The 27,052-nt window shown below is 47.8% G+C and overlaps 10 protein-coding genes across 10 annotated transcripts; 4 read left to right on the forward strand and 6 right to left on the reverse strand.

Moving 5' to 3' along the window:
• Nucleotides 1-1,097: 1,097 nt before the first annotated feature.
• On the forward strand, nucleotides 1,098-1,918 carry F4812DRAFT_234075 (uncharacterized protein). Its single transcript, XM_047930560.1, has one exon. It carries the CDS (start codon nucleotides 1,199-1,201, stop codon nucleotides 1,739-1,741), a length of 543 nt encoding a protein of 180 aa, XP_047786158.1. The 5' UTR covers nucleotides 1,098-1,198; the 3' UTR covers nucleotides 1,742-1,918.
• On the reverse strand, nucleotides 1,919-3,362 carry F4812DRAFT_234070 (uncharacterized protein). The gene is made up of 2 exons (XM_047930559.1): nucleotides 3,325-3,362; nucleotides 1,919-3,170 (listed from the first exon to the last, which is right to left on the reverse strand). The coding sequence occupies exon 2, from the start codon at nucleotides 3,063-3,065 to the stop codon at nucleotides 2,097-2,099; it is 969 nt and encodes a 322-aa protein (XP_047786159.1). The 5' UTR covers nucleotides 3,066-3,170; nucleotides 3,325-3,362; the 3' UTR covers nucleotides 1,919-2,096.
• Nucleotides 3,363-4,080: 718 nt separating this feature from the next.
• Nucleotides 4,081-4,844, reverse strand: F4812DRAFT_445675 (uncharacterized protein). Its single transcript, XM_047935581.1, has one exon. The coding sequence runs from the start codon at nucleotides 4,558-4,560 to the stop codon at nucleotides 4,114-4,116; it is 447 nt and encodes a 148-aa protein (XP_047786160.1). The 5' UTR covers nucleotides 4,561-4,844; the 3' UTR covers nucleotides 4,081-4,113.
• An 847-nt stretch (nucleotides 4,845-5,691) lies between these two features.
• On the forward strand, nucleotides 5,692-6,847 carry F4812DRAFT_468481 (uncharacterized protein; the record flags this gene model as incomplete). Its single annotated transcript, XM_047938777.1, has 1 exon — nucleotides 5,692-6,847. The coding sequence occupies exon 1, from the start codon at nucleotides 5,735-5,737 to the stop codon at nucleotides 6,845-6,847; it is 1,113 nt and encodes a 370-aa protein (XP_047786161.1). The 5' UTR covers nucleotides 5,692-5,734.
• A 268-nt stretch (nucleotides 6,848-7,115) lies between these two features.
• On the reverse strand, nucleotides 7,116-8,655 carry F4812DRAFT_463408 (phosphotransferase enzyme family-domain-containing protein; the record flags this gene model as incomplete). The annotated part of the gene is made up of 2 exons (XM_047938199.1): nucleotides 7,116-7,892; nucleotides 7,981-8,655. The coding sequence occupies 2 exons, from the start codon at nucleotides 8,653-8,655 to the stop codon at nucleotides 7,116-7,118; spliced, it is 1,452 nt and encodes a 483-aa protein (XP_047786162.1).
• Nucleotides 8,656-9,220: 565 nt separating this feature from the next.
• F4812DRAFT_445680 (malate dehydrogenase-like protein) lies at nucleotides 9,221-10,983 on the forward strand. The gene is made up of 3 exons (XM_047935582.1): nucleotides 9,221-9,539; nucleotides 9,661-9,778; nucleotides 9,891-10,983. The coding sequence occupies exons 1-3, from the start codon at nucleotides 9,474-9,476 to the stop codon at nucleotides 10,727-10,729; spliced, it is 1,023 nt and encodes a 340-aa protein (XP_047786163.1). The 5' UTR covers nucleotides 9,221-9,473; the 3' UTR covers nucleotides 10,730-10,983.
• Nucleotides 10,984-13,190, reverse strand: F4812DRAFT_445685 (UPF0052-domain-containing protein). The gene is made up of 4 exons (XM_047935583.1): nucleotides 12,638-13,190; nucleotides 12,499-12,516; nucleotides 12,124-12,406; nucleotides 10,984-11,997 (listed from the first exon to the last, which is right to left on the reverse strand). Exons 1-4 carry the CDS (start codon nucleotides 12,810-12,812, stop codon nucleotides 11,082-11,084), a joined length of 1,392 nt encoding a protein of 463 aa, XP_047786164.1. The 5' UTR covers nucleotides 12,813-13,190; the 3' UTR covers nucleotides 10,984-11,081.
• On the reverse strand, nucleotides 13,154-17,894 carry F4812DRAFT_234362 (uncharacterized protein). Its single transcript, XM_047930562.1, has 3 exons — nucleotides 17,291-17,894; nucleotides 14,146-17,219; nucleotides 13,154-14,087 (listed from the first exon to the last, which is right to left on the reverse strand). Exons 1-3 carry the CDS (start codon nucleotides 17,642-17,644, stop codon nucleotides 13,547-13,549), a joined length of 3,969 nt encoding a protein of 1,322 aa, XP_047786165.1. The 5' UTR covers nucleotides 17,645-17,894; the 3' UTR covers nucleotides 13,154-13,546.
• Nucleotides 17,895-18,362: 468 nt separating this feature from the next.
• On the reverse strand, nucleotides 18,363-21,427 carry F4812DRAFT_468493 (Six-hairpin glycosidase; the record flags this gene model as incomplete). The annotated part of the gene is made up of 3 exons (XM_047938778.1): nucleotides 18,363-19,484; nucleotides 19,603-20,136; nucleotides 20,206-21,427. The coding sequence occupies 3 exons, from the start codon at nucleotides 21,425-21,427 to the stop codon at nucleotides 18,658-18,660; spliced, it is 2,583 nt and encodes an 860-aa protein (XP_047786166.1). The 3' UTR covers nucleotides 18,363-18,657.
• A 687-nt stretch (nucleotides 21,428-22,114) lies between these two features.
• F4812DRAFT_234596 (zf-C2HC5-domain-containing protein) lies at nucleotides 22,115-24,640 on the forward strand. Its single transcript, XM_047930563.1, has 2 exons — nucleotides 22,115-22,435; nucleotides 22,486-24,640. The coding sequence occupies exon 2, from the start codon at nucleotides 22,852-22,854 to the stop codon at nucleotides 24,430-24,432; it is 1,581 nt and encodes a 526-aa protein (XP_047786167.1). The 5' UTR covers nucleotides 22,115-22,435; nucleotides 22,486-22,851; the 3' UTR covers nucleotides 24,433-24,640.
• The last annotated feature ends 2,412 nt before the right edge of the window (nucleotides 24,641-27,052 follow it).

The raw sequence follows: 27,052 nt of genomic DNA on the forward strand, positions 1-27,052 counted from the left end.
GGAATCTTATAAATACAATGGAGCGGGATGCACATTCTATCATCTAGGGTTACATAGCAGACATATAAAGTAGTGTTGTCACATTGAGGGAATTTCCGACGGGCTGTTAAGGGGAAGAGGTTGCCGGAACGAAAGGTCAGTCCTAATATCAATCAGGGGCTCTGGGCCAGAGCTAGGCCATAACCCATCGCCCAAGCTCATGTGTGATACCATGGCGATTCCTAAATTACCTATCTTGAAGATGGTGTATCATCATAGGTCGATTTATGCAGAACCCTTCCAGTCATGGCGAGAACCTTAGGGATGCTCGAGCCTTCATAGCTTGATATAATTATAAGCAGACCTATGTTTTCGTCATCGCAAAAGATTGCTGGCGGTATTCGGAAATTCTTCCACTAGGAATATCAAACCGAAAACGCGCTCGGATTCTTACATGGAACGCGGCAGCACAAGGATTAAGACCGACGTAGAGTGTCGATGAGTGGATGTTATGCACAGAATTCCTTACTACTACATGTATCGAGTCTACTTTGAAAATGACTTTAAGGGGCGCTGTAGTAGGAGAGGAGTTATAAAAATACACATTGATCAACTTATTATTGAACTAGGGAGCGTAAGTGGTATAGTCTTCGTACAGAGTATATTTCATTAGGTCAGGTAATTAATAATAATCAGTTCATTAGAAGTATTAACTACCTCCTAAACATCGGTCGTGCGTCCTAGCAAAACTCGTAGTCGAGCATCCGAGCTAGGAGACCCCCTGCGTCAGTGGCTGAATGCATGCCTCTCGGTGGCCGCGGGGGGGATATGCTGCTCCCGCCAATTACATGAGTAACGTTCTGACTCCATAGTGATTTGCGGATGCAGCTATTGTGCAGCTCGACGAGTGTCGTGATTGGACAGGTCATGAGTTTCTCACGTAGTACGATGCAAAGCCCCTCGCGATCCCGCATCCTCGTGCCTCGTGTGAGTATTGACTACTCCTCACGCACGTAACAAGAATAGTCAACGTGGGAGTGTGAGACGACCCCAAATGATATATGTCTATGCCAGGTTATTAACCTCCTCTAAGGACGATTATAAGACGACGAGACATACGATTCGGCGACATAGTAGTGAGACAACTTAGCTAGGACAGTTCGCTCTCGATAGATTCGCCCTCGTGAAAGGCGGCCTGCTAAAACCCCCAATACGCATAATGGCAGCCACCAAGGTTATCATCCCGCGGGAACGGCTCGTGGCTTTGCAACAGGCTTACGACACACTATGCTTATATCTCGGCTTCCACGACGATGAAAAGCATTTTGCACGGCAAATCTTAGACGGATACTCCGTGGCCCCCTTTTTTGCGGAGTACCGGCACGACTACCTCGAAGCCGAAGCAGAGGTCGAGAATATAGACTGCGATGAGCTGTTTCGGTGGTGCAGATCGAATAACGCGTTTGCTCTGCCAAAGTATGTAAGCTCTAAAACGCCGAGAAAGGGGAGTTGGACTGCACTTGACCATGCTACTCGGTTTCTCGTCCGCGTGCTACTATTTAGTTGGGATAACGGCGGCGACTGGAATCATGGATGTTTTGATCCTGATAATGATCAGGATTTTGAGAGCGACAAGGAGTTTCATCAGGTGTGGGCCATCCTACGGTACTTACAGATGGAATGGGAGGCTGCTAATATCGAAGAATGGGAGGGAGATGGCTTGAGCGAGACTCTGGCGGGTATGCTATCCAGTAGGTTGTAATTTAGGAAAAGGGGGGGGAGAGGAGGAGGTTAATGTCGAGTAGTATTATTCTCTCCACATAGCTACTAGTATGGTTACAGGTTAATTCATACGAGATTCTGGAGGGTTGAAGCGGTTAGTATCATTAGAGCCGACCATTTCATACCCATATGCAGGCTTCTACACTATCGATTCACATTATGACATACGAAATAGAGACATCCAGTTGGTACTATATTATAGGTGAGGTGGATTAGTAGGTACCTAAGATATTACCGCTCTATGGGGTATCATTGTATTCCTTCTTAAATCGCCCACCTTCCAAAATTAAATTAAATAGTAATATATATATGGTATATATATACCTTATATATAATCAAACATCACTCAAAGTTGCAACCTCCTCTCGACGCTGCTTTCCGACAGCAACCTCCCCAACACTCTCTGGCGAAGATTCGACGCGACCAGAGTAGTGGCCGGGCTCGCTGCTCCTGTCCGGAATGTAGAATCGTTTGTCGACCCTTGTTAGGGTTAAGACGCATAGGATCAGTATCTCGACTGCGAAGTTGAAAACGTAGAATGGAGCCTTGCCATGATACCAGGCCGGGTCATGGAGTGGTCGTTGCGGCGAGTAGGCGGTACCGGCCTTGAAGCCCGCATTTAACATGCACAGGCACGCTGTCGCAATGACTATCACAGCCTTAGTCCTCATCTTTCCATCTCCAAATCTTTCTTGATTGGGGGTTCGAGGTAAGAGGTAAGCGGCGGCGGTCAGGAAGATGGGTAGGGCAGTGATGACGAGAAGGTAGGTTCCGGACGTTAGTTGAACATCCCGACAAGCTCGTAGCGTATAGGGATCCAAACGGTACACGGACAAGACGACGGCGGTGATAACCATGATAAGAGCACAGGCGATACCAGCGTAGAGAACTCTGTAGAGGATGCGAAGCGCGGTGTTCCAACCAATAGATGGCTGTTTCGCTCGTAGAATGCGCTGAGCGAATATGAGATTGACGACGTAGACGATGAGGATGCCAGCATTGACGAAGATATTAGCTGCGATAGCAAGACGAACGTTGGTCTGCCGATTCGCCCACGCTATCCGTAAGCTGAGGGTGACTATGCGGGCCATGCAGAAGCCGAACAGCGCGACGGACGGGACGAATTTATAAGCTCTCCGATTGTTAAGCTGGAATATTACCATGTTAATGGTAGCGAACGCTACGTATATGGCGATGAAGACAGCGGATATGGGAACGTCGGGTATAACAGAAGGGATACCGCCTAGGGCCGCGGTAGTAGGAGCATAAGGCGGACCCGGGCGATGTTGAGGCTGCTGTGACATCGTAACGCTATTATACCTTAGGTTATACCTTAGGTTATTTATACCTTGGGTATTAATTATTATGTTAGGTACCTAACCTTGGACCTAGGTAAGATACCTTTATACCTTTATATCGTATTAGACATATTCCAAAGTACCTAAGGTAATAATACCATAGAATCGAGTAACGTAGGTGATAAACCCAACATTGGGTTGAGGGGTGCAGATCTGACAGATGCGATAGATCTGACAGGATTCGTATGCAAAATATAATATTTACCTTAAGGTATATGCAGGTGTGGGAGCGATATGTGCCAGGGGGTTATAAAAAAAAAGAGAAGAGAAAAAAAATTAAATAAAAAAAGAACCAATGATAAAAAGAAATATGTGAATGTTTAGTCTAAAACGGGACTCGATACTCGATATGAAGCTTTTTAAGCTTTAGTATAAAGTATAAAAGATTACCTAAGATATGCAGGTACAATTACCTTAGGTACATAAAGTAAGTAGCTCATAAAATCTCTAGAATTATAGTATAAAAGACATGGACATGCGTTAGGTACATGCATGTAAAATCACCCAAAGTTATTTGAAAAGTCATACCTTATAGGTTTATATATTGTTGTCTCATACCTACTATGTATCCATTCGGCGCATCGCCACGCATATCTCGCGACTCCCGAACCCACGAAATTGACCCACCAAGATCTAATCACGAATTTGTTCTAGGGCTGCTTGGTGGTCGCGGAGCTTGGAGCTACATTATCGTCAGCATCATGGTCATCCTTGTTTTTTTTTCCTTGTTAGTTGTTAGTTGTTAGTCGTTACAGATGCAAATTCCAAAAGGAGCAAATCAAATAAGGACTCGACCAATAAGATCCTGCCATCTTCCGCTAACACATACTGACATGCTGACATGCTGACATGGGTAAGGTGGGTATACTATGTAAGGTTGGCGGCGACCTGGAATGCCGATGACCGATGACCGTTGACCGTTGACCGACTCCCCTGTACTCACTACCTAAACACATATATTATAGCGCCTCTTACGAAAAGCGATGCACTTCACTTACAGAGACCATCCGCAGTCTCGAGCATTCTTGTCCTCCTTTCTTCGCATATATCTCAAACGTAAGTTGGACGGCCAAAGTTTCACCGCATCTTCAAACTCCCTCTCAGCATTCTCGTCCGGTCCAGTAGATACGCAGACCCGATGCGCTGCGCTGCAACAAGGATGTAAACCCTGATTGCTATTGTCCACAATGGAATTACATTTTTTACACAGATTCTCAAGCTGTTGCCGATCAAGGCCGTCGCAGCATTTCGGGAACGAAACAGGTCGAGCGTGCGGTTTCCTGTTCACAACCTTGCGAGCCTCGGGACAGAATGTTTGCCATTCATATTGCTCAAGCACGTCTGTCTTGCAGCCTTTGCCTCGCTCGGCGCAATACTTGTACTCGCTACCCTTCCAGGTAAGGCATCCGCAAGGAAACCTGGTAATGGCGAAGTAACACATCTTTCCGTAACGTTCGCAGAAGCTTTGATAGGTACAAGGTCTATGTTGAGTGCTTCGAGCTGGAGAATATAGAGAGAATAATATAGAAGGGTATATGCCACTTTTAATATGCTTTCGTATAAGACATATCGACGGCTTCTTTATAATAACACCTTTCCTGTTGTCGGTCTGTTTCCCATCTGTTTCCTACCTGTTGTCTACCTGTTGTATACCCGTCGTATAGTTACCGTGGAAGAATAGTTTCATTCACCCGAGAACTATTCCATCTACTAAAATTGAAACCCTCATGTGTACTGGCTGCAAACGCCGCTGTTGTTCCCTAACAGTACTTCGATTCCGACGTATCACCTCTCAATTTCGACATGGCAACACCCCCTTTATAACTTAAACAATCACCGACGCTATATATTGATCGAAAGGTCTTGCTTGATGGAAAATTGAGCCTATTATACGTACATGTAACTTTGGGCTCCAAGGTCTATCGCCAAATTTCAAGATTCTTGTAATAATCATGTTGATCCGTTCGAATCCAGCAGATTGCATCGCATCTTACAAGTAGGTGGCAGTGATCGAAGAGGTAAAATGTTCAAGCTCCCAAACGAAATACCTCCCCAAAGGAGGAACCGACGGGTTTGGAGGCTAATAGGGGTGATTCATTCATCGTCTAGTTAGATATAGTAGTAGAAGGTACTGAGCGGTATATTTGATAGCAGCGTTATAGTAGCCAGTTGTCAGATTGGTTGTCTATTTGGAGAGACGTACTCGGTTATTCCAAGTTACGTCTCTTTGAATATTCGTATCTTGTAGATGTCGGGTTCCTTGGGACAAAGGGTTATGACTTGTATCAAAACCCTGTCTCATTCGGTGCATGCTAAAACAATGCTTCATTGTATTTCAAACAACTACGTGTCTAATCAAGTTAACTAGGTCCTTGTTTTTTCCACACTGACCTTGTGACAATGCCGAGTGGCTTACGATAAAATCATCGCCATCGCCAGCTCTTAAGAAATTTGGCCTCGCTCCAACTTTTAGCAATCTCCATCATAGAAGACTTAGAAGCCCTAGGTGATTTAAGTAAGCACAAGGGGTCTACAAATGACAGAGGTAGGCCAGATAATCCACATACATCCAGATATTGAAGGCACCTTTCGGGCAAGCAGGCTTGCGCACCAAGATGTCGAACCCACCACCGTCATCAACCCCATCATTTTCTCCGACTCATACCCCCACAGCCTATCCCTGGCCTGTCGAAAAAGGAGTCTCGGAGAGGTCCCAAGACACCAGGGCAAGCTGCCAATTTATAACATTCTATCACACCTGTGGGTGCAGATCCTATAAAGACTCTGTTTACCTCTGTAGCATTGGTGCATGCCAGCATACAAGATCAACTGTAGTGCTAGGGGAGCTGCCTTTCGCATGCGGGTCATACCCAGGACGATCAGCGGCATGTGGTACTGAGGACCCGGCTAAGAGGGAGTTCGTCCGAGAAGTAGACACAGCGGACAGACTTGAAAAGTTGCTGGTCCTCCCGGATTGCACCAGAGCCGACATTGATGATTTGATCCCGCCATTTCATAACCCCAATTGGGACTACGAGATCTCTAGCCGCTATCACGGAAGGCCCTCCCAGAGCAGCAGCTGCTTCCTCCCACAGGTTCCTCCGAACAATGACAGGAGTATCAATGAAAGAGACCTTGGCGTTCAAGAGGTCGTACACATGCTCCTATCAAAATGTGAGACCGCAGAAGAGGAGCATAAAGAAAGTATGGTGGAGAGATACGTGGAGGAGCAGCAGCAGCTTAACTGTCAACAATTACAAAATATGCCAATTGATAAAAATGGTCAAGAGATATCAGATATTTCTCCGGTAAGGCATATTTGGGGCGATATATGGGACGCCGTGGGCTCCGAGAGCAAACGTCAACACGACGCAGCCTGCTACGATGCAGCTTACCACGATGAAAAGCCCGCCGACGCCGTCATGTTTAGCTCCGAGGATAACACCAAGGATTCCCCATATTCTCCCAGAATAGGTTACATAAATTCTGCAACGGTGGTGAAAGGTTCAGATAGTACGTATTATGAGCAACAACCTCAGGGCGATAATCACGCAGATGACATCCCTAAGTTGGAGAGTTTTAATACTCGCAAGTATTCAGAAGAAGGATTCGGCGAGTCAGACGAGGTAACGGATGATTTCATCGATTTCCTCGCCGAAAAAGATAAAAAGTTGCAGGAAGGGAACCCGATGATGAAAAAGTTTTGGTCATACATTAGAGGATACTGAAGGCCTTTGTGGATCGGTGGAGTTCTTCGCTTGACAGGAGTAAAATATCTGTAATTCAAGAGGCGTTTCCGTTATATCTAGGTGGTTTTAATGCTTGAGAGAAGAAAGGGGGAAAATAATAATTAAAAAAAGAAATTATTAAATCCATTCGCATGTCCTTATCGGGCGCCTTTGTGACCTCCAATTTCTCAAATGATGCTATAGAAAGACGCTGACCACGGCGTAATACCTACTACCACAGACATACTGTATCTTCGGGTAGATCGTTCTATCTCATAAACCGCTCATGGAGTGACCAAACTGGCTTGTTAAAATTAGACTTTCCCTCTACAGCATCTACCCATTCCTCAACAATCTTATACGCGAACTCATTATCACAATTCTGTACAGCGGCTTCGTAATCTCTCCGGGATCTCTGCCTGTAAAATGCGTCAACCCATTCGGGACATCGCTGCATCATCTCATCAATAAAAACTCGACGAAGCAGGGTTAGATGATGCTGTCTTAGCTCTACGTCGTACTTGAGGATTTCCTCTTTGTTTTCTAAATATGCTCGAGTAACCCTATAGGGAGTACGTGGTTCAACAGCCCGGTCCCATGCCTGATGCAGAAAGGCCGGGAATTGGCAGGCTTCATAAAGAGGGAGGCATGAAACACATGACCAGCCGATAACGCCCTGGAGCACACCATTCTCATCAACAAGGATGTTGTCGAGAGAGATGTCATCATGCCAGAGCATAGTCTGTTCATGCGGCTTGTCCCCCTCATTGATGGTCTCCGCATCTTCCTCATCAGTCGACTCGTCTTCGTAAGTTGACGGTTCACTATCGCTAAACGGCCCAGGAGGTAAGAAGAATTTGCCTCGGAGTCCGCGGAGACGGTCGATGAGATCTAGCATGCCGGACAGAATCATGCGATGATCCTCCTCAGTCGCTTCATCCAGTTTTAATCGGAGCTCGGCTGAAATGAGACGGAGACGGATCTTTGTCCACTTAAATGCGGTCCGGAAAGGCTTTGTGTAATGACGTATACTGGCGCGCTCACCCTAGAAGAACGCCGTTGAGGCTATTTCACCTAACACAAAGTCGGGAATTCGACTGATGAGATTCCGAAGGGTAGTATACGTTACCAACCCCGTTAAATTGACATGCGAAACAAATGGCAGCGTATTCTGCAATTTGCTTAACGATGCGCTCCTTAGCATCTTGAGTGGTGGATCTCCAGCACTCAAAAAGAGGTGTTCCGTCTATCCGATCCATCAAGATCCATTCGAAGCCGATTGGGTTATTCCGCGTGGAATCATAGTAGTGGACTTTGGGAACGGGTAAGCGGGTATTTTGGTCGACCCACCGCAATGTTGCAACCTCGCTCTCCGTCATGGTTCTGGGACACACGGGGAGATATACTTTTAAGATGAGTTGTATTCCGTCGTATGAGACGCGATATATCCTACTATATGCTCCATTCCAGTGATGTTGAACTACGTACTGCTTGCGTGGGTCGATGGCTTTTTGAAGGGTTGAAATGATGGAGTCTACTGAGGGTTCGACTGTCCATTCAGGTCTCAACGAAAGAAAATCGCCATCCCTGGTCCACTGGAGGCCGTATGCCGGGTCGCCTTGATGAGGAAAGATATTAGCAGAGTCTGATGGCGTATCATTTGCGTCCCCATCATTATTAACGGATTCGACGAAGTCTCCAAATAAAGAATCCGCGTCTTGCGAGAGAGCGCGAAGTTGCTCGCTCTGTCCTGAAATAGCATCCTGGACTGGGGCCTCGTCTAGTGTCTGCTCAGTGTTAGATTGCATTTCAGATCAACTTAAAGTGAAGTGATGATAAGTATGAGTGCACGTAATACGAAGAAAATAAAAGATATCATTGATATGTAAGATAGAGATGAGTATTTTTTTAAAGCATATCACGGAAGTTACGATGAGGGTGCTGATAGCAGCAGCAGCATTGGTGATAAATGTACTCGAATCTTTGGATACAGGTATGTAGATGAAATTTGGTGTAATCGCAATTGTTTGTAGGAAGCTGATGGTGAAGACGGACTGCGTTTAACGGTGGGTACCTACCTAAATCAAGCAAAGCATATAGTTGATGATGAAGGTAGGAAGTACTTGATACCGAACTTACGCCGATCTAGTTAGAGGCCGGTTACTTCGACATACCTAGCTAAGATGCATCGAGGTTAGTAAGGTATCTGCATACAACCTGGAAGGACGTAAGGTGGGAAGTAGTAGGTAGGTAGGTTGGACCTACCTATGTACTACAACCCCGGCATTGCCCGGGCCGACAATGGAAGCAAGCTGTACCTATTGTTTCCAATGTTGTTCCTTCCCCAGAATCTTACGGTCGATCGGCGAAAAGAAAAAAAAAAAAAAAAAAAAAAAGGAAAGGAAATTGTTCCGCCGTATTTTCTCTCTTTTAACTCCTACGCCATTTTTTTTTTCCTCTCTCAACCTATTCACCTCAACCCTGTTTTCGCCATACCTCTCTTCTTCCCTAGGCTTTGCGACTTTGCGTCCCCCTTGGTTCTTTAACCACCACCTCCTCCTTGTCCTTTTCTCTATTACGTATTGTAACATATAGTTGATTCATTTAGAGATCCTATAAGTTCAAAATGGTTCTCGCACGAGCTGCTTTTGGTGGTGTTCAGCGCCGAGCTTTTTCTGCTTCGGCGCAAAACGTAAGTTAACCATTTCTGAGCTTCATTCACAGACGACAATGCTGTGCATGTGCACGTGCAGATGCTATGCAGACCGACCAGAGTGACAATTGCTAACTTCTACTAACTTACTTATCTCTAGCTTTCCAAGGTCACCATTCTTGGTGCTGCCGGTGGTATTGGCCAGCCGCTCTCTCTTCTGTTGAAGCTCAACCCCAGAGTTACCGAGCTTGCTCTCTACGATATCCGCGGCGGTCCTGGTATGTTCTACTCTTCAATCAGCGGACATATAGTCTCAGAGCTCTGCTTATAGCTATCCTACCGTGCCCTGGTAAAGCCATACCTCGCAGCTAACATATAATTGGCGCATAGGTGTTGCTGCTGATATCTCCCACATTAACACAAAGAGCACTGTCAAGGGTTATGACCCCACCCCCACCGGCCTCGCCAATGCCTTGAAAGGTAGCGACATCGTCCTCATCCCCGCTGGTGTTCCCCGAAAGCCTGGCATGACCCGTGACGATCTCTTCAACACCAACGCTTCCATTGTCCGCGATCTTGCCAAGGCCGCCGCCGAGTCTTGCCCGGAAGCTAACCTTCTCATCATCTCCAACCCTGTCAACTCCACCGTCCCCATCTGCGCCGAAGTCTTCAAGGCCCGTGGTGTCTACAACCCCAGGCGTCTCTTCGGCGTCACCACCCTCGATGTCGTCCGCGCCAGCCGATTCGTCAGCGAGCTTAAGGGAACTGACCCCAAGGACGAGAACATCACCGTTGTCGGTGGCCACTCCGGTGTCACCATTGTCCCCCTCTTCAGCCAGAGTAGCCACCCCGATCTTACGTCCAACGCTGAGCTCGTGAATCGCGTCCAGTTCGGTGGCGACGAGGTCGTCAAGGCCAAGGATGGTGCCGGTTCCGCTACTCTTTCCATGGCTATGGCTGGTGCCCGCATGGCCGAGTCGCTCCTCCGTGCCTCCCAGGGTGAGAAGGGCGTTATCGAGCCCACGTTCGTCGATAGCCCTCTTTACAAGGACCAGGGTATCGACTTCTTCGCCTCGCCTGTCGAGCTTGGCCCCAACGGTGTTGAGAAGATCCTCCCCGTCGGTGAGATAGACGCCAACGAGGAGAAGCTTTTAGAGGCGTGCTTAGGTGACCTGAAGAAGAACATCGAGAAGGGTGTCGCTTTTGTCGCCGCCAACCCCCCCAAATAAGTGAAAGTAATCTAGATGCCTAGAACTAGGCGTTATTTAACGTGCGCACAAATAATTACGAAGGAGAAGCGAAGTCGATGGGTATACTTGAATGATGTAGACTATGTTTGGTCATATTCTAATATGCGCCCGCGGCTAGCTTGGCCTCGGCTACTTGTCTCATGGGAAAACGCGATAGACCTAGTACCTAGAGATGTACGATAGTTAAACGATAAAAAAGATACGATATCATGACATTCCCCCTTCCCCCCTCCCCCTTCGTATTATGGTCCCGACGAAGATATTTACCTACGGTGATATGTGATATGCAATCTCAGGATCGTATAATGAAGCAGACAAGATACAAACAGACTCACTGTCCACTGGTATTTCTACGACATCTGGCCATCTCCGGTTTCCCTATCACGGCCTCGAGCGCCCTCGCCAGACCCGCCTCATCGTACTTGAGCATGCCGTCCACCCTCCTCCCGTATGCCCTGATGCAATCTATGCCTAAAGCACTCAGCTCCACTTTGTTTACCTTGGGTGCACCCTCGCCCTCGAGATATATCAAATGCGTGACATACTTGTGCACTTCCCCTTTCCCCGTAGCTTTCTCGTCGTCACCCACAGCAAAGTCCCCCTGACTCTGCGCTGCCGCCCGCGCAATCGCCTTGACGAAATCTGTTGCTGTTAACGGCGCCGTACTTGGCCCCGTCTCCCGATCTACACTCGAGTTCAGAATCAATACCTTATACCGCACCGCCCGCTCCGCAAGCACGGCGCCCACCCCGCGCAGCACTAGGCTCGGTACGATAGATGTGTACAAACTGCCAATGCTGTAGACTACCGCGCCGGCGCGACGCACGGCGTCCAGGACCTTGGGGTTCGCGAGAGGCCAGATCTCGTGTCCGTACGGGTTGATGTACCAGATGCGCTCTATGCGCGCGGGCAAGTCCTCCTCGTCGGCTTTGCTGAAGTCGATATACTGCTTGCGCAGGGTGGGGAGCGAGCCGGGTAATGTCGCGTCTTCGATGCTGTCGTGTTCTTCCATTTCCCGCCGGGTACTGCTGAGACGGCTGAGTTCGTCGTCGGGAAGGGAAGTGGGTGCTGAAGGGTGCGAGATGGAGTTCTGCCCTGTGATCTGCGTGCCATCTGCTAGGCCGGCGGAGATGTGGTGCGTGAAGTTAGTGTTGATAGCGGGGAGGGCGGAGACGGTAGGTGAGATACAACAGATGGTGGAGAGTAGGTATATGGCTGATTCGAGGGACCCGGTGAAGACGCGGCCTCTATAAGACGGGGAACATGAAGAGCGGTTAGTAATGTGATATACAAATACAAGGTACCTAACCTAACCTAGGTCCTAGGTAGTCATACACGCAATAAAGACGGGGAAACGCGTGTAAACAACATACCCAGTCAAGAACAAATTCCCTATACTGGCCTTGGAGAAATTGAATACCGAACTAGGTCTTGCCCTTTTGACAATCTCCAAGTTGACGAGGTTGAAAATAGACCGAATGAGCTCGCGTTTCTCGCTCGAGATGTTGGTCCATAGCTCAGCTCGACCCTCAACTATGTCGAGCCATTGAAGCCGTGCTTGCGTCGGGTCAGACGACAGCCTGTGGTTGAAGAGCTCCTTAAGCGATGCTCGCTCCGCATCTGTTTCCGACCCTGGAATCAGACGCACTAGACGACCTGTAACAGCCGACGGACGGATCTATCAGCCGAAGGGTTCTATTTCCCCAGTGAAAAAGTTATATTTTATATAAGCGAGGCCAAGTACTCACTGCGGATATCGCCAATACCTGTTCTCATTTTCGTTAGCTTTGGAAACACGACAATACTAGACAAGGGGCGAAAAGGGAGAGGATAGGGTCAAATGGGTTGGATAAGGGTGTGATATTAAGGGATACAAGGTATATATACCAGGGCCACCGAATACGCGTATCAACTCGGACGAGCTTCCACCATTATCGCTTATAGGTATAACGTAGCTAAGCCAGCAATTTCGACTCTGCCTGATGTTTTCGAACACGTCCACAAGACTATTCGTTGCAGTACCGCCTCCAAAGACTACGATGCCTCTAGAGCGTGCGTCCATGGTGTCCACAATGCACGCCCGCCGAGTGATAAACGGTACGGGCCTATGTTCAATCAAGGACAACAAAAACGTCTCGCGTATTTGTATAACAATTAACGAAAAGAACAATTACCTAGGTAATTAAAAAAGTATGAAATTAGGGAATACCCTTCTCCTATTCAGTGTCACGTTACTATTTCAACGATAAGTGAACGAAAGGAAGATACCTATCCGCACAACATGATGGTTCCGCTTCGTAAGCCGTCGGAATGCCTAAATTAGGTTAAAGCGAGATTCGAGTTGATCACGAACAGCTAGTTACAAACTACAAGTATACTTATAAGTATCCAATTCGCAATTCGTAATTGCCCTTTGAAGACGAAAGAAAGAGAAGCCAAGTGGGAAAAAAGAACAAGAAGAAAAAGAAGAAGAAAAAGGGGGGAAGGGTATTAGAGACAAATATATCGAATTTGTACAACAGGTACGTACGTTTCCTCCCGAGGTTTGTCCGGTCCCGTATTATACACTTAGGTACCTAGGTACCTAACCTACTTGCCACTGTGGTACCGCCCTTTCGACTTTGTCGGTAATACCCACTGAAGAGAATAAGAGGTAGGTTTGTCTATTGGCAAAAAAGGCCCCTTACTATATGTCTACTATGCCATAACTACCTAGGTACCTATGCATCAAACATCCCACCCATCCCTTATATAGAAACGACATGTTTCCAGAAGCAGGGGGACGACGTAAAGCCATTACCTAGCAGTGCGGGCAGCTTGAGTCGCTTCTCGGAGCTTCTGCTTTCGTTCCTCTAACTTTCTCTCGAATGCCGCTATCTTCTCTGCCTGCTTCTTTTCCTCCTCGGCATCCTTCACTGCCTTCTCTGCCTCCTTTCTCACCCTCTCGCGCTCGTTCTGATCTTGCCGGCGGATCGCGATGTCACGAGGGCGGAAGTCGCTAAAGATCCGTTTGAGGACCACCTCAATGACATAGCAAGCAGCGTAGTCAATTATCATAGTTGCGGTCATCGTGGTCTTGAATTCCTCCGTAAATTTCACAAGCTTCATCTGCTCATTGAGATCCGGGATTAATTCAGTCGAGCAAGCAAAAGCAATCCCAGTAACCGAGATGATGCCCCAATACATGCCACGGTTCTCAGATAGCGACTCCCTGAACGGCCTCCCCTGATAATTAACTGCAAAGGTAGAGATCTGTTGGATTAGTTGCAAGAGGTATACCGCGCTGTTCAGCAGCGATGGCTTGAACTCGGCTTCCAGATCAACCAATTCGGATCGTCTATAACACTGTCAGCAACATATTCCCAGGCAAGCAATATTCATTTCCGACAACTTACGGTTCTAGCCTCTCGCAGAATCGGGCGATATAAATCAGCGTCACAATGTGGACAGCAAACTGACCTAGGATCGAGCCGATGATATAGAAGTTGAATATGTTAGGCTGCGGTCTCTCTTTAGAAAGTCCTTCAACGGATTTTGCACGGGAAATCGACAGGAAACAGACGCTCATGAGCATTCCGCTGATAGTAATTTGCCCATCGCCAAACTTGATACCTTCGAGATAAAGGACACTAAGACTGTAGGCGCTAATGAGACAATTGAGGGCTAAAATCTTATACATTTGAATCGTGGCAACCAGGGTGCAACGACCTTGCCGAATAATGTTGGGGACAGCAATAACATTTCGCAACTTGCTAGTAAAAGGCGCGGCAACGGAGGCATCACCTAGCTTGAGAGTTGGTGGCTCATCGTCGCCGCCCAACTCCTGCTCCATCATTGCGGTTGTCATCTTATCGGCGAAACCGGCAGCCTTGTTGGCCGCCTCTCGTTGTTTAGCCGTTCTGGGGTCATGGTTCAAGAGCTGCTGAGCCGCTGGACTAGTTACAGTCTCAATGTTCGTGCCATTAAGCTTCGCAAGTTCTTCGACGGTGATGCCTCGCTTCTGTGCTTCCCTTTCCATCGCCTTTTCGTAGTGAGGGTTAGAAGGGCCAGGAGGGTACAAGTGAGCAATAATGGGTGGGACAGGAGGCGTAGGCTGGTTGAATCGTTTCATGAGGTCGATCTGTTTCTGGTAAAGTTCCTTCATCTTGGTGTTGCGTGAATGCTCTGCGATCCTTGTCAAGTCTTCCTGCGTACCGTTCAGAAGAGCAACACCGATGTGGGCCTGCTTTAGAGCCCCAACATCGTTGGTTCCGTCGCCAGCCATCAGTGTAAAGTAGCCCATATCCTTCAAACCCAAGAGGATTTCTTCTTTTTGCTTCGGGGACACACGAGCATACACCCAGGTGTGACGGAGCAGTGAACGCCAGGTATTTTTATTATCCTTGAACTTGGCCAGCGCATATCCGGTAACGCAAATGTCATTTGACTTGATGATCTCAGGGTCGATCGGTTTCGACGCGTCAACTTCAATATTGATCTTATCATCGACGCTACGCCAAACCAGCTTATGCCCTCCATGGTTTTGTTCCGGGGCATCCAGAATGAGTACATCGCGATCCACAATTTCGACCTCTCTCGCGACGTGTACAGCCGTAAGCGGGTTGTCTCCGGTGATCATGACGACACGATGGCTGCTCTCATTTAACATTTGTACAGCTTGCTTTGCATCATCTTTCAGAGGACACTGCAGAATCAAGAAACCAGCAAAGGTAAGATCGGCCTCCACTTGTTCACGCTTCAGATCGTTAATTTTGCCGGAGCCGAGCTCTTGATCGGATGTTAGCTGTTTGTAGGCGAGAGCAAGCACCCGGGAACCCCGCCGCGTAAAGTACTTATAGGTCTCTTCGTAATCCTTGGGGACGGAGACAAGCATCTTCATTATAGTTTCCGGGGCGCCCTTCACACTCACAAATGTACCGCGTATCTTATTGCCCGTCTTAGGATAGACAGCATTCACGGTAGCGACGGAACTCTGGCGTTTTAAAGCGGACGAGAATTGAAAACGGCGCTTAATTTGAACAACACCTGATGTACCTCCCGCGGCCGTAACGGAAGGCTTCGCGGCGAGAGTATCATTTTTCCCTAGACCCCAGCCGAGAGCCGTAAGCGTGGCTTTTTCCATAGGATCACCTACAATTTCGCCATCTTCAAGCTTAACAAGAGCATGAGCGCTGGCAAGCACGAGTGTTGTTTCCATTCCAGTATCTTTGACAGGGGTTAAACGGCTGTGGGCACCATCAGACTCGCGAGGGGTATCGGTGCCAGTATGGCCAAGTCCAAGTCCTGCGATACCTTCGACGACAAGGTCCTCTCCAGTCAGGGTACCGGTCTTGTCAAAGCAGGCTATGTCGATACGGCCGGCAAAGGGGATACGGAAAGGTTCGGTACAGAAGATGGCGAACTTGGCCAAGGCTGCCAAACTAGTATTGACTGCCAAGCTGAGTTCCATGGGAAGCTCGGGAGGCACAACACTGGTGACGATCAAAACACAGTCGAGAAGCAGCTTGGACCTCTTGCGGTCTTTCTTGACGCCTTCATCCCAGACATACCACGAAGCTGCCAACGCGAAAATGAGAAGAAAGAGAATAAAAAATAACGCCTCCGCATTGTTGGCGGAAACACGCTCCGTCGAATATATCATAGTGCGGACCAAACTACCCTGTGATGTCTCGAAGCCAGTCTTCATGACGATTGCCATAGCACCATTATCAGGAGGCGGTGGAACACCCGAAGCAAGCTTAGGCTTCTCCTCATCGGGATTACCATGCGTGACCTGCAAGACCTTGGTGCCACCCCAAAGGAATGCATTCTTGTCAAGCCCCTCGGTATCGATTGAAGCATCAGCAGGTCTAAGCTGTATCGAATCCTTCAGCAGGGGAGTGCTCTCTCCCGAAAGCATAGCTTCGTTGACGATAGCCGTACCTTCGACCAGAAGCATATCGCACGCCACACCGCTATCCTCTTTAGTTCGGCCAACGGAAACAAGGTCACCTGGAAGCAGCTTGTCGCTCTCGAGCTCAATCCACTTGCCTAATCGGTACACCCATATATCATACGGTTTGATACTCATGCCTCGGAATTCGGTCAAGGTACGTTGTCGTTGCCAGACCACAGTGCTCTCGAATGCGACAAGCATAAAAAGGGTAAACAGAGAATAATACCAGTACTCATCCAGCATCCAAAGACCAACGCAGAATACCTGGAAGACGAAGAAGGGAGCAACAGCATGCTCCCTGAAGAGCTCGGTGAAGGTGGGGACGGGAATGTCAAAAGTATTAGAGCCATAGTATTGCTCAAGTCTAGTAAGTTCAGCTTGAGAAGAGATACCGGTCGACTTCTGATATTTGCCGATCTTGGGTTTGGGTTCAGCATCGATCTCGTAGGACAAAGGACTAAAAGATTGCTGGGCAGGGTCGTAGAGAAAACGGCGCTTCTGGAATAGAAAGGAGAGATTTATCTTGTCGCCAACCTAGAACACGCAAACCGGTCAGCAAAGGTAGAGGGGAGCAACGCGAAGAGAACGAGGATATATGTACATACCTTATCGCGAGTAAGCTTGCAGATGTCGGCTGAGCCGGCATTGGCGACGGGGATGACCTTGATCAGCTCTGCATCTTGAATCCTGCTGGCTTTCCTCGCAGTGAAGAGAGCCCTGATATTGACGCTCCAGTTTGTGCTAAGCCAGGCCAAGCTTTGCAGAGTGATGATAGTACCACACCAGACGAAAGTCCATTCAGATGAGCCAATGTGCTTGGCGTATAGTTCGGGAGTGAGGAAATAGCGGGCAAATATAGGCCATATTATAGCAAATGGCGCGATATAAGCGTGAAGATAAAGAGGGAGCGGCTTGAGCAGTTCGGCGCTCTGAATCTGGGAATTGTCAACGAGAGCCATTATAACACCGGGCCTCTCGGTGTTCTCATAAGTCTCAAGAGACTTAAGAGATACAATAAATATATGACCCTTTATTCGACCTTCGTTCTTCTCCCTTATCACATCCGACGTTGAGTGTATTAAGAAAGAAGAAAAAAAAAAAAAGAGCAAAAGTGGAAAGGACAACAATATTTCGAATATTCGATGTACTTTGCACGGAAATTGTTGAACTCGGAAAATCGAGATGACGTGTGGCAACAGTCGATTATGACAAGTGTTGGCAACTGATTGAATGCCTTGCAGTTGCTGCACTGTGCATACAAGGTTTCCTGCAGGGTTAAAATTCCTTCGCTCCAGCGCACAGACGCCCAAATGTACCTAGGGCAGTTTCTTGTGCGACGACCTTTCCTTTCTCATACATCTACCCCAAGGTCATGTACCTAACTTAGGTCTTAGGTACCTACTAGGTATGTATATCATAGGTAGGAGGTAATCTTTCTTTTTCATCATTTGTTCCATTTCCAATTCATTAACACTCGCAAAATCACCTATCTTAGGTAATTTCTTTCTTTCCCATCTGGCCCCTTTATCAAACATCTCCTTATTTTCGATGATGATATCCGTATGGCACCTATGTTGTAGCGATAAACTCGTTGTTAAGACCGTCTGGCTCTTCGTATTGCTTCAAGGCTTCTTCCCCCTCGTTTTACAGATGCGCTTGTATGTTCTTCAAATCGCAACTCTCTCCCTACTCAGCTCTGGCCTCACGTAGACAACCGCTTTTCGTCTACCAACACCTCGATGCTGCTCCACGTCTCCATGACGCTAAGTAAAGATGCTTCGTCTTCAGGTTCGAGAGAGCCTTTGTATTTTGCCCGAATTCTACTGGGACGGTTCTAGACTTGAGACATTGATTGAACTGAACAATAATAGACGTTTCAGTGCTACAACTAGGTTAGGTACATTGGGTATGCAGAAAGATATGGTCCAACATGTAATCGTGATTTGATTGAAATCTGTACCAGGGATGGATGTCATAGCACGTTTAAAGTTTCCAACCTTACAGCTTCGTCCTTCGAGCCTCCTCTTAAGCTAACGTAGTTCTTCCCTGAAGCCAACAATACAGTTGTTGTATTGGTACTGATGTAATTTCCCGCGCTAGGGGGGAGACTGAGGCTAGCTCTTGGTACCTGATTAACCTCGACACTTAGCTCTACCGTCGTATTACCCATATTCGAGTAGGTGAGGACCAAAGAGGCCGGACCACCACGAGACAAAACTCCAGAGAAGGCCACGTTGCTATCCGTATTTAATCCTCCAACAACGGCTCCGTTAGCCGTGGCAGATGATCTATTATCAAAGATGACACGCGTGTCTTGCCCGGTAAGGTAAGCATCGACTGCGTGATAGGTCGGCCCAGAAATAGGCGGCGTCCAAACTTCTAGTTCGCAGATGCCGACCCAGAGGTGCGACGACTTCCGGTACAGGTTAACTGCTAAGAATTGTGTCTCAATTTGGCCGAACTTTATTTCATTACGGTCGTTTGGCAATAGACTAGAGGAGTCATTAATCGCAGCCAACAAACCCGTGGATCCGTATATTTCTATACGGGCCGGTACATCTACGCCTCCGCCTCTTGCAACGTCTGAAAACAACGCGAGGGTTACAGAAGAGATGTTTCTGGGTCGAGAAAATGTAATCGTGAGCGTGTCATTTAGATTTGGTGATCCGTAGTTTGTCCATCGATTATCGGGTATCGAGTCGTAAAATAGAACACCGTCAATGGCCTTAAATTGGAAGTCGCCGGAATTTGTATATGTCGCATCAGCTGTTGGGTACTGGCCAGGTCCAGCAGGATTCGCTAGGTATATCAGTCAGCTATGACCCTCACCATAATCGCTGGAATAAATCCAAACAATGCGCAATATGCAAACAATCCAGTCAGGGGGTTAAAACTCAAAGGATCAGTTAATACTAACCTGCAATGTTAATCAACGCATCGCCTGGTAGGATGGGCGGGGGGATAGGTATTGTAGCATGCTTCCCAGCACCATTATATACTTTATTGCCATCGACATAAACTGTCAATCCATGCCCAACTTTATATCTTGACCCAAATTTATCGTAGAGCACGGTCACTAGGTGTCCATGATAAGCCAGATTTTCGAGGGCAAAGTAAGTCCAATTCTTCGGGATGATAGGGGAGATCTTAAGTTTATCATCTTGCTGCGGTATGATACCGAGCAAGCCAGTAATAACATCGTCATTATTAGTCGAGTGGTCATAATGCTCTGAATGGTTCCAACCATCGGCACTCCAAGCATCCGAGAAGGGATAATGAGATTCTGCAATATAGGGGTGGCCGTCCTTCTGCTGAGTCCTGGCGTAAGTCTGCAGATACTGCAGGTACTGCTCTGCGGTAACATTCGTGGTTTTAGAACGATATATCGCAGCAAGTGACTTGAGGGTATGTCCCGTTGAATACGGCCAAGACATACCGTTCCAGTAACAGCCTATGAACAGTCAATAAGTTGTACGATTCTCGCTTGAGGGCTATACTATCAAGCGGGGATTCAGCCTACAGTAGTTGTCTGGCCTAGTAGCCATGAACCACGGATCTCTTATCTCTAAGGTTGTTGGGCCGTAAGGGGCTAAAAAACCTTCCGGATCAAACATAGCATCGATGGCTGGCTGTGCGTACGATTTGTCTAAGCCAATGCCGAATCGATATGGGAATAAGCCAACCTGTTCCCTTCCGGTGAGCCGTGTCAAGTTGGGATTGTTTGGCCGAATAATATCCATGAAAAACTTCTGCTCGGGAGCCCACATCCTCTCGTACATGGCCTCTTCGAGGCTGTCGGCCAAAATGGTAAACTGTGCTTCACGAAACCCGTCGCGGGCTAGATGAGCGGCGCGAGCTATTGCTTTAGCATTTGCCACCATATAAGCATTATGGCTAGGCCTGAAGGTATCTGGACCATCCTTCCTGAGGGTCCAATCAGTGCCATTAGGATCGGCAATAAAACCAGGTAGAGATAATTCTTGGGCATCCCAGACTGGTTGATAGTAATATAAACCAGCTGCCCCGTCGTAGACTTCATCCCATTCATGCCATATGCGGATCATATCATCGAGCTGAGCGGCGAGAAACTGGGTGTCACCGGTCACCATAGCGCGGCGACTCGCGGCATCGAGGATCCATTGGGTATACTGCAGCGCATCGGCTGGGCCACGAGTATAGAGATAAATATAGTCATCGCCATAGAAGGTATCTCTCAGCCATCTTGACTCGTCAATCTGGTGGCCAGCAGCGGCATCGATAGAACCAAAAGCCTTGGCGTAGCCTACTGGTTGAACAAACTCGGTACACATGTAACCGGTTCCAGCCTTGATGTAACGAAGGTTACGCTGAATGGTCGTCCACCTATAATAGTAGACATCCTCGATAAGGGAATCAGGGATATCAATAAAAGGGATGTTATGTCTTAAGAATGATTTGCCAGCAAACGCGCTAATAGGGGTCTCATGATCTAAGAATGAAGTACCCCTTATATTTTCAAGCTGAGGTTGCGGAGATGCTCGTCGTTGGGCGAGGGTATAGGCGAGCAAATAAAATACACCAATGGCGGATATCAGAGCAGAAACCTTGAGAAGAAAGTAATCGGCAGCGGACGGCCCGCGATTCGGTTTCCTCCTCGGTACATATTCCTTGCCGTGATGCGCGGGCAACCAATCGGCTTGCTCTTTAAGTTCAGAGCTCTTTAAATCAGTTGCCCCGAAGGTGTTATAAGACTGCGGTGCCATTTCGAGATCAATAGATGCAATTTGGTACCATTAAGACTCTGGTTAGACTTTGGTAGGCTCGGGTAACGCAGGTACCAAGGTAGAGTTACCTTGCGATGCGACCTATCGAAGCTGCATAGGTTGGAGCGATACCGGTTGACAGCAGCAAAAGATGCGACCGATTAGACACGATCTGTATATTGAATAAGTGTTGACGTAATATTAATCGATCTAATTGCCGGGAAGATATAGGGTTGCAGGTCGTGCATATGTGTATACCGAATTCTAATATAAGTTGTTGTATAAGTGAGTTCACCGGTAAACAACGGACCTGCGACGTCACTGAATCCAGGGGGGGGAATCCAGAGGAAGGATTTTCTCCAGATTAAGACCCCCGGCAATGGCTAAGACGACGGGAGGAACCTTACCGGATTATGCAATATAGAATTTACCTTTTTGGTCTCAGATAGTCAGACCAATATCCTTAAAGTAGTGTATAAAAAAAATGAGAAATGAATATTAGAAGTTTAGAAAACGTACCTCCCCAAGTACTGTACCTTGATATGAAAAGATCTGCGTGAGCCGAACCGATTTGGTATTTAATTCTTTGACGATCATTCCGGGGTATGTTTAATAGGGATACCAACACCATCTTTATCTACATTTCCCTGCCTTATACTTCCTGTTCATGTCAACTACCTACCTAAGAAAGTGGTAGGTAGCTAAGAAGAACAGTCCCATGTGGCCTGCATAATATAGTCACGCGCATAAACGTCATAGGAGTGACCCGTCCGCGTGTCTGGGAAATATGTCGCCTTGAAATTTCAATAGGCGGCCATCATGACCTAGGTCAGGTAGAAAAGCCGCCCGGTGATCTTTGCCAGCAGCGCGGACAAAACCAGAGCGTTCTTCGATTAAGACGTAATCGAAACCAGGTTACATTGTTCTAGGCCCTCTGTTCGATTATGGCAACTTCCCTGTTTGGCCTGTGTAAAAGAGAGTGTGTTATTATTACCTTATTACAAATAGGTATCGTTGGTTTCCTTTATTTATGAAAATGTATTAACTTAGAGTTTGAGGGGTTTCAACGGTACCTTACCTGGTACGAAGTACATAATAAAGTATGAATGATGTACCTAGGTACCTAAGGTAATTGTGCCCGGTGGGTCCATCTGCAAACTTCAAGGTTCAAGGTTCTTACAACCTTAGGTACCTACCTGGTAGTTAGGTACCTGTACCTTACCTAATGTATAATACATCGTACCTACAGATACCTCGGTACAATATACGTCGGCGTGTGTCATCTCTCAATTCCAAATATCTATTGGAACCTTTTCGATCTTGAGAGCGATCACATTATACCCGTCCCAGCAAACGGCCTCGTCATAAGGGGACATCATATCTCTCCAGTCAACGCCATTTGGTTCATTTCAAAGTAGCTTGCCATGTCAGCGTTCCAACTATCAAAGCTACTTCCTCTACCAGAGGCCGAACTGAAGCAAGTCATAGACTATGCGACGACGCTCTCCAAGCCAGAGGCCGCAGAGCATTTTCGGAATTTACTCGGCGAGTCTCCTGAATCTATCGACTTCATAGCTTCCTTCAATTCGAAGAGGCAAGATCCCAAAGCTTGCAGTGCGTTATCAAACAGATCTTCGCACATCGAACCGGTGCCAAAGCCGGTGAGAGCACCTAAGAAACCAAAGCCTCAGTTGCACACTCCCGCTCCTCGTCAAGTCACCAACCAGGGCCCTGTTCCAGGGACCGTCTACAACAAGGATATTGAAAGTGATTACATTGTTCAACGTCCTAGCCCGGCCGCAGCGTCAGCTGGATCGGGGTCAAGAAAGAAGCCTCCGGCTCAGAAATCAGCTACTCCCCCGCCGCTAAAGCTACCTCCCTCTGCTGCAGGTCAACTGATATCAGATGTCCGGAAACCCAAGCCAAAATCCACGCCTGCTTCACGCTCCTCCACACCAGCACCAAAGGCCAAAATTCACATCTCGGGCGGCACTGCCATGCATGGCGCATCTACAGCTCTGTCAGACCTAGACAACGCCATCCGACTCCTTGAAACCGCTACCAATCCTACTCTGGGGACAGACGACTCAGCGCGGAAATGTAACTGTGTCGCAGCTAGACATCCTTTGCTAGCTGCCGCGCCTAATTGCGTGAATTGTGGCAAAGTCATATGTGTGAAAGAAGGCCTGGGACCTTGTACCTTCTGTGGCACGCCCCTTCTGAGCCCGGTTGAAATACAGCTAATGATACGAGAACTACGCGAGGAGAGGGGCCGAGAAAAAATGGCTGCAGATCGTGAGGCTCATAAAAAGGCCGACGTTTCAAGGACTCCAGCCCCTTTCTCAAACCCCAAGGAAACTCTCGGAGAGACTAGCGAAGCACAAGCAAAGGCACTAGAGCATAGGGATCGTCTATTAGGGTTCCAGGCCCAGAATGCACGCCGAACAACCGTCAGAGACGAAGCTGCTGACTTTGATGTCAGTGGAGCAATGACAGGATTCGGCGGTAATATTTGGGCCACCCCTGAAGAAAGAGCTCGAGAATTGAAACGCCAGCAAAAGATATTAAGAGAGATAGAATGGAATGCTCGCCCAGACTACGAGAAACGACGGCAAGTCATTAGTATCGATGTAGTAGGCGGTAAGGTAGTTAGAAAGATGGCCGCCGTCGAGCGACCAGAAAGCCCTGAAGACGACGATATGCAGACATATGCAGCCCCACAGGAAGTCAAAAATACCGACCATGATAATACCAACAAAGGGAACGAGGCTGGCGGTGCTTTCAGCAAAAACCCATTACTAGGTTCGCTAATCAAGCCAGTTTTTGATGTCAGGGGTAAAGGGACTAAGCTAGAAGGTCGTGATTCTAAAGCGACTCGGTGGAGGAGAGTGCAAGATGATCTAGACGACAACGAAGTTGTCATCCTTGATGGCGGAGCGCATGGAAGTAGGCCCGGCCAAGAAACGACAAGTAATCCCGTCGTAGATGAGCCTTCCTGTGGCTAACATCGTCTCAGGTTAGGAAATTTAATCGGAGTGGGAAACAAATTTAATACTTAAGTAATCGGTGCTAAGTTAAGAATACTGTAAAGGAATGTGAAACGCGTTCATTGGTATAGGTAGTGTCACCTCGAACGACCATTGCTACGCCTAACTTGAATAACGAAGACGAGTCCATATACGGATCTGTGGCCATATTTCCATTGGTATCTCCCTAGCCTCGTCAATCCATCAACCCAAACATTACCTCCTTAGAAGCCTGCCGGGTAGTACTTCCAAGGCATGTTTCCCTCTATTGCTTGTAACTGAAGCTGCCGTGCTCAACGATGACATGAAGAAACCGATGGCGGCCACGCATCCATAGAACGATTGGCACAACGCTACAAAACGTACTGAATGGTATTAGAATTATAATTCCATCGTCATGCCCGGCGTTATCGACAATGCCGTCTGCGCCCAAGTCGTCATAATTACGCCGCAATTTCATCTTGGAACAAAGGTTGAAACTAAGCAGCAGCTTTCTCCGGCTCCTTGCCCTCGGCAGTACCATTCTCTGTAGCTGTGCCATTCACCTTAGGTACCGCGGCCGCCTTCAACTGATTGACTTCCCGTTCGAGGATCTCGACCTTTTCAGCGGCCTGATTCTTTTCGGATTCTAGACGAGTAATGGCGGCTTGGGCTTCTTCCAGCTTGGCATTCAGATCCAACCGGGTTTTTTCATCTTCCTGCTTTTCAGACCGGAGTTCGTTGATCTTACTCTCGAGAGTATTCTTCTCCTAAGACAATAAGTTAGCTTCTATTGCAACTAAAGAAATGGCTAGAATATGAGTGCTGCCTACAGATTCAGCTGCCTTGAGGTCCTCTTCGGCCTTAGCGGCCTTAACATTAGCCTCCTCAGCCTTGGCTTCGAGGCTGGTAATCTCGCCGGCTTGTTTATCGTGCTGCTTCTGCAACTGCTCTCGTTCACTCTGGGAGGATTCCAACTTGCTCTGCAAATCAGATGCTTCTCGTTTTTGCTTTTCGAGCGCAGCAGCTTGTTCATCATGCTGTGCTTGCAGCTTCTCACGCTCATCAGCGGCGGCTTTAATCTTCTCTTGTAACTCAGCCGCTTCTTGCTTCGCCTTTTCAAGCGTAGAAGTTTGTTCGTCATACTTTAACTTTAACTCGGTCGCCTCTTGCTTCGCCTTTTCGAGTGTAGAAGTTTGCTCGTCATACTGTGCCTGTAACTCAGCCGCTTCTTGTTTCGACTTTTCGAGTATAGATGTTTGTTCGTCGTACCGCGCCTGTAACTCAGTCGCTTCTTGTTTCACCTTTTCGAGCGTAGAAGTTTGTTCGTCATGCTGTGCTTGTAACTTCTCACGCTCATCTTCGGTGGCCTTGAACTTCTGTTGCAAATCCGTGGATTCTTGCTTCGCTTGTTCAAGCTCAACCGCCTGCGCCTCCAGCTGCTTCTGTAGCGTCTCGGCCTCATCCTGAAGCGATTTTAATTTGGTCTCCAGTTCACCCGCCTGTTTTTGGGTATTTTCAAGCTCCACAGCGTGCTCTGCCTTGAGCTTGTTCTGGCTCTCCTCCAGAGCGGCAATATTTTGCTGCAGCTTTTCTGCATCGTCACGTAGTCGCGCCAACTCGGCTTCGTGAGCTTGCTCAAGCGATTGCTTTTTTTCTTCTGCATCGGCTAAGCTCTTCTTAGCATCTTCTACCTCCTTGGTGAGGCTCTCGTATTGCTCCAGCAGGGATCCGTGCTTTTGCCTCCATTCCGCCGCATCCTTTTCGACCCCGGCAACCTTCTCGCTAGATTCTGTCTGTAACTGGGCATGAGCTTGTTGCAATTCATCGTGCTTCTGTTGCGTCTCGCTTAGAGTTTCCTTTGCTAGGGCAATTTCCTCGTCAGATGCCTTCTTGAGCTCGTCGTACGTCTGCTCGAGAGCCTTGAGGTCGTCCAGTGACTTAGCAAGGTTCTCCTCCAGTTCATTTATGCGGGCCTTTGTGGACTCGAGCTCTTCGGTAAGTTTGTCGTGGTCGCTCTGTAGAGACTCGTGCTTTTTGGTCGAGGTAAGCAATTGCTCTTTTACGCCAGCCAGCTCCTCCTTCAGCGAAGCCTCAAGGGAGTTTCGCTGCTCGATAGCATCAGCCAATTCCCTCTTGACAGCTGACAGTTCTTCGCTCAGGGAGTTCTTCTCCTGCTGTAAAGCATTAACCTCCTCCTGCTTCTTGGCGAGCTCAGCGCGTTTCTCCTCGAGCTCCTGGGCTTTGGCAGAGGCGGACTCCTCGAGAGTGCGACGCACCGAAGCTGAGTCGTCAGATGTTTGCTTCAGCTCATTTTGGAGTTTGTCGGCTTGTTCCTGGTTTTCTTGCTTCAACCATGTGGACTGCGCTTCCAATTCGTCGACCTTCTTGCGTAGAGTCTCTGCCTCCTCGGTGGCTTTGTTGAGTTCTTCTTTAGCCTCCGAGAGCTCCTCCTCCTTCTTGGCCAGGTCCTTCTCGAGCTTAGTAATGCTCTCGTCTCTCTCGGTAATTTTCTTCTCTATGGCTTCTCTTTCTTCTTTGGCGAGAGCGGCGGCACTAGAGAAGGTGGAAAGTATGTTACCCATCTCGTACTAAGCTTTTTTTTTGGGTCCTCTTTACA

This window comes from Daldinia caldariorum (genome assembly GCF_022478825.1).
Source record: "Daldinia caldariorum strain CBS 122874 unplaced genomic scaffold F4812scaffold_24, whole genome shotgun sequence".
NCBI classification, from domain to species: Eukaryota; Fungi; Ascomycota; class Sordariomycetes; order Xylariales; family Hypoxylaceae; genus Daldinia; species Daldinia caldariorum.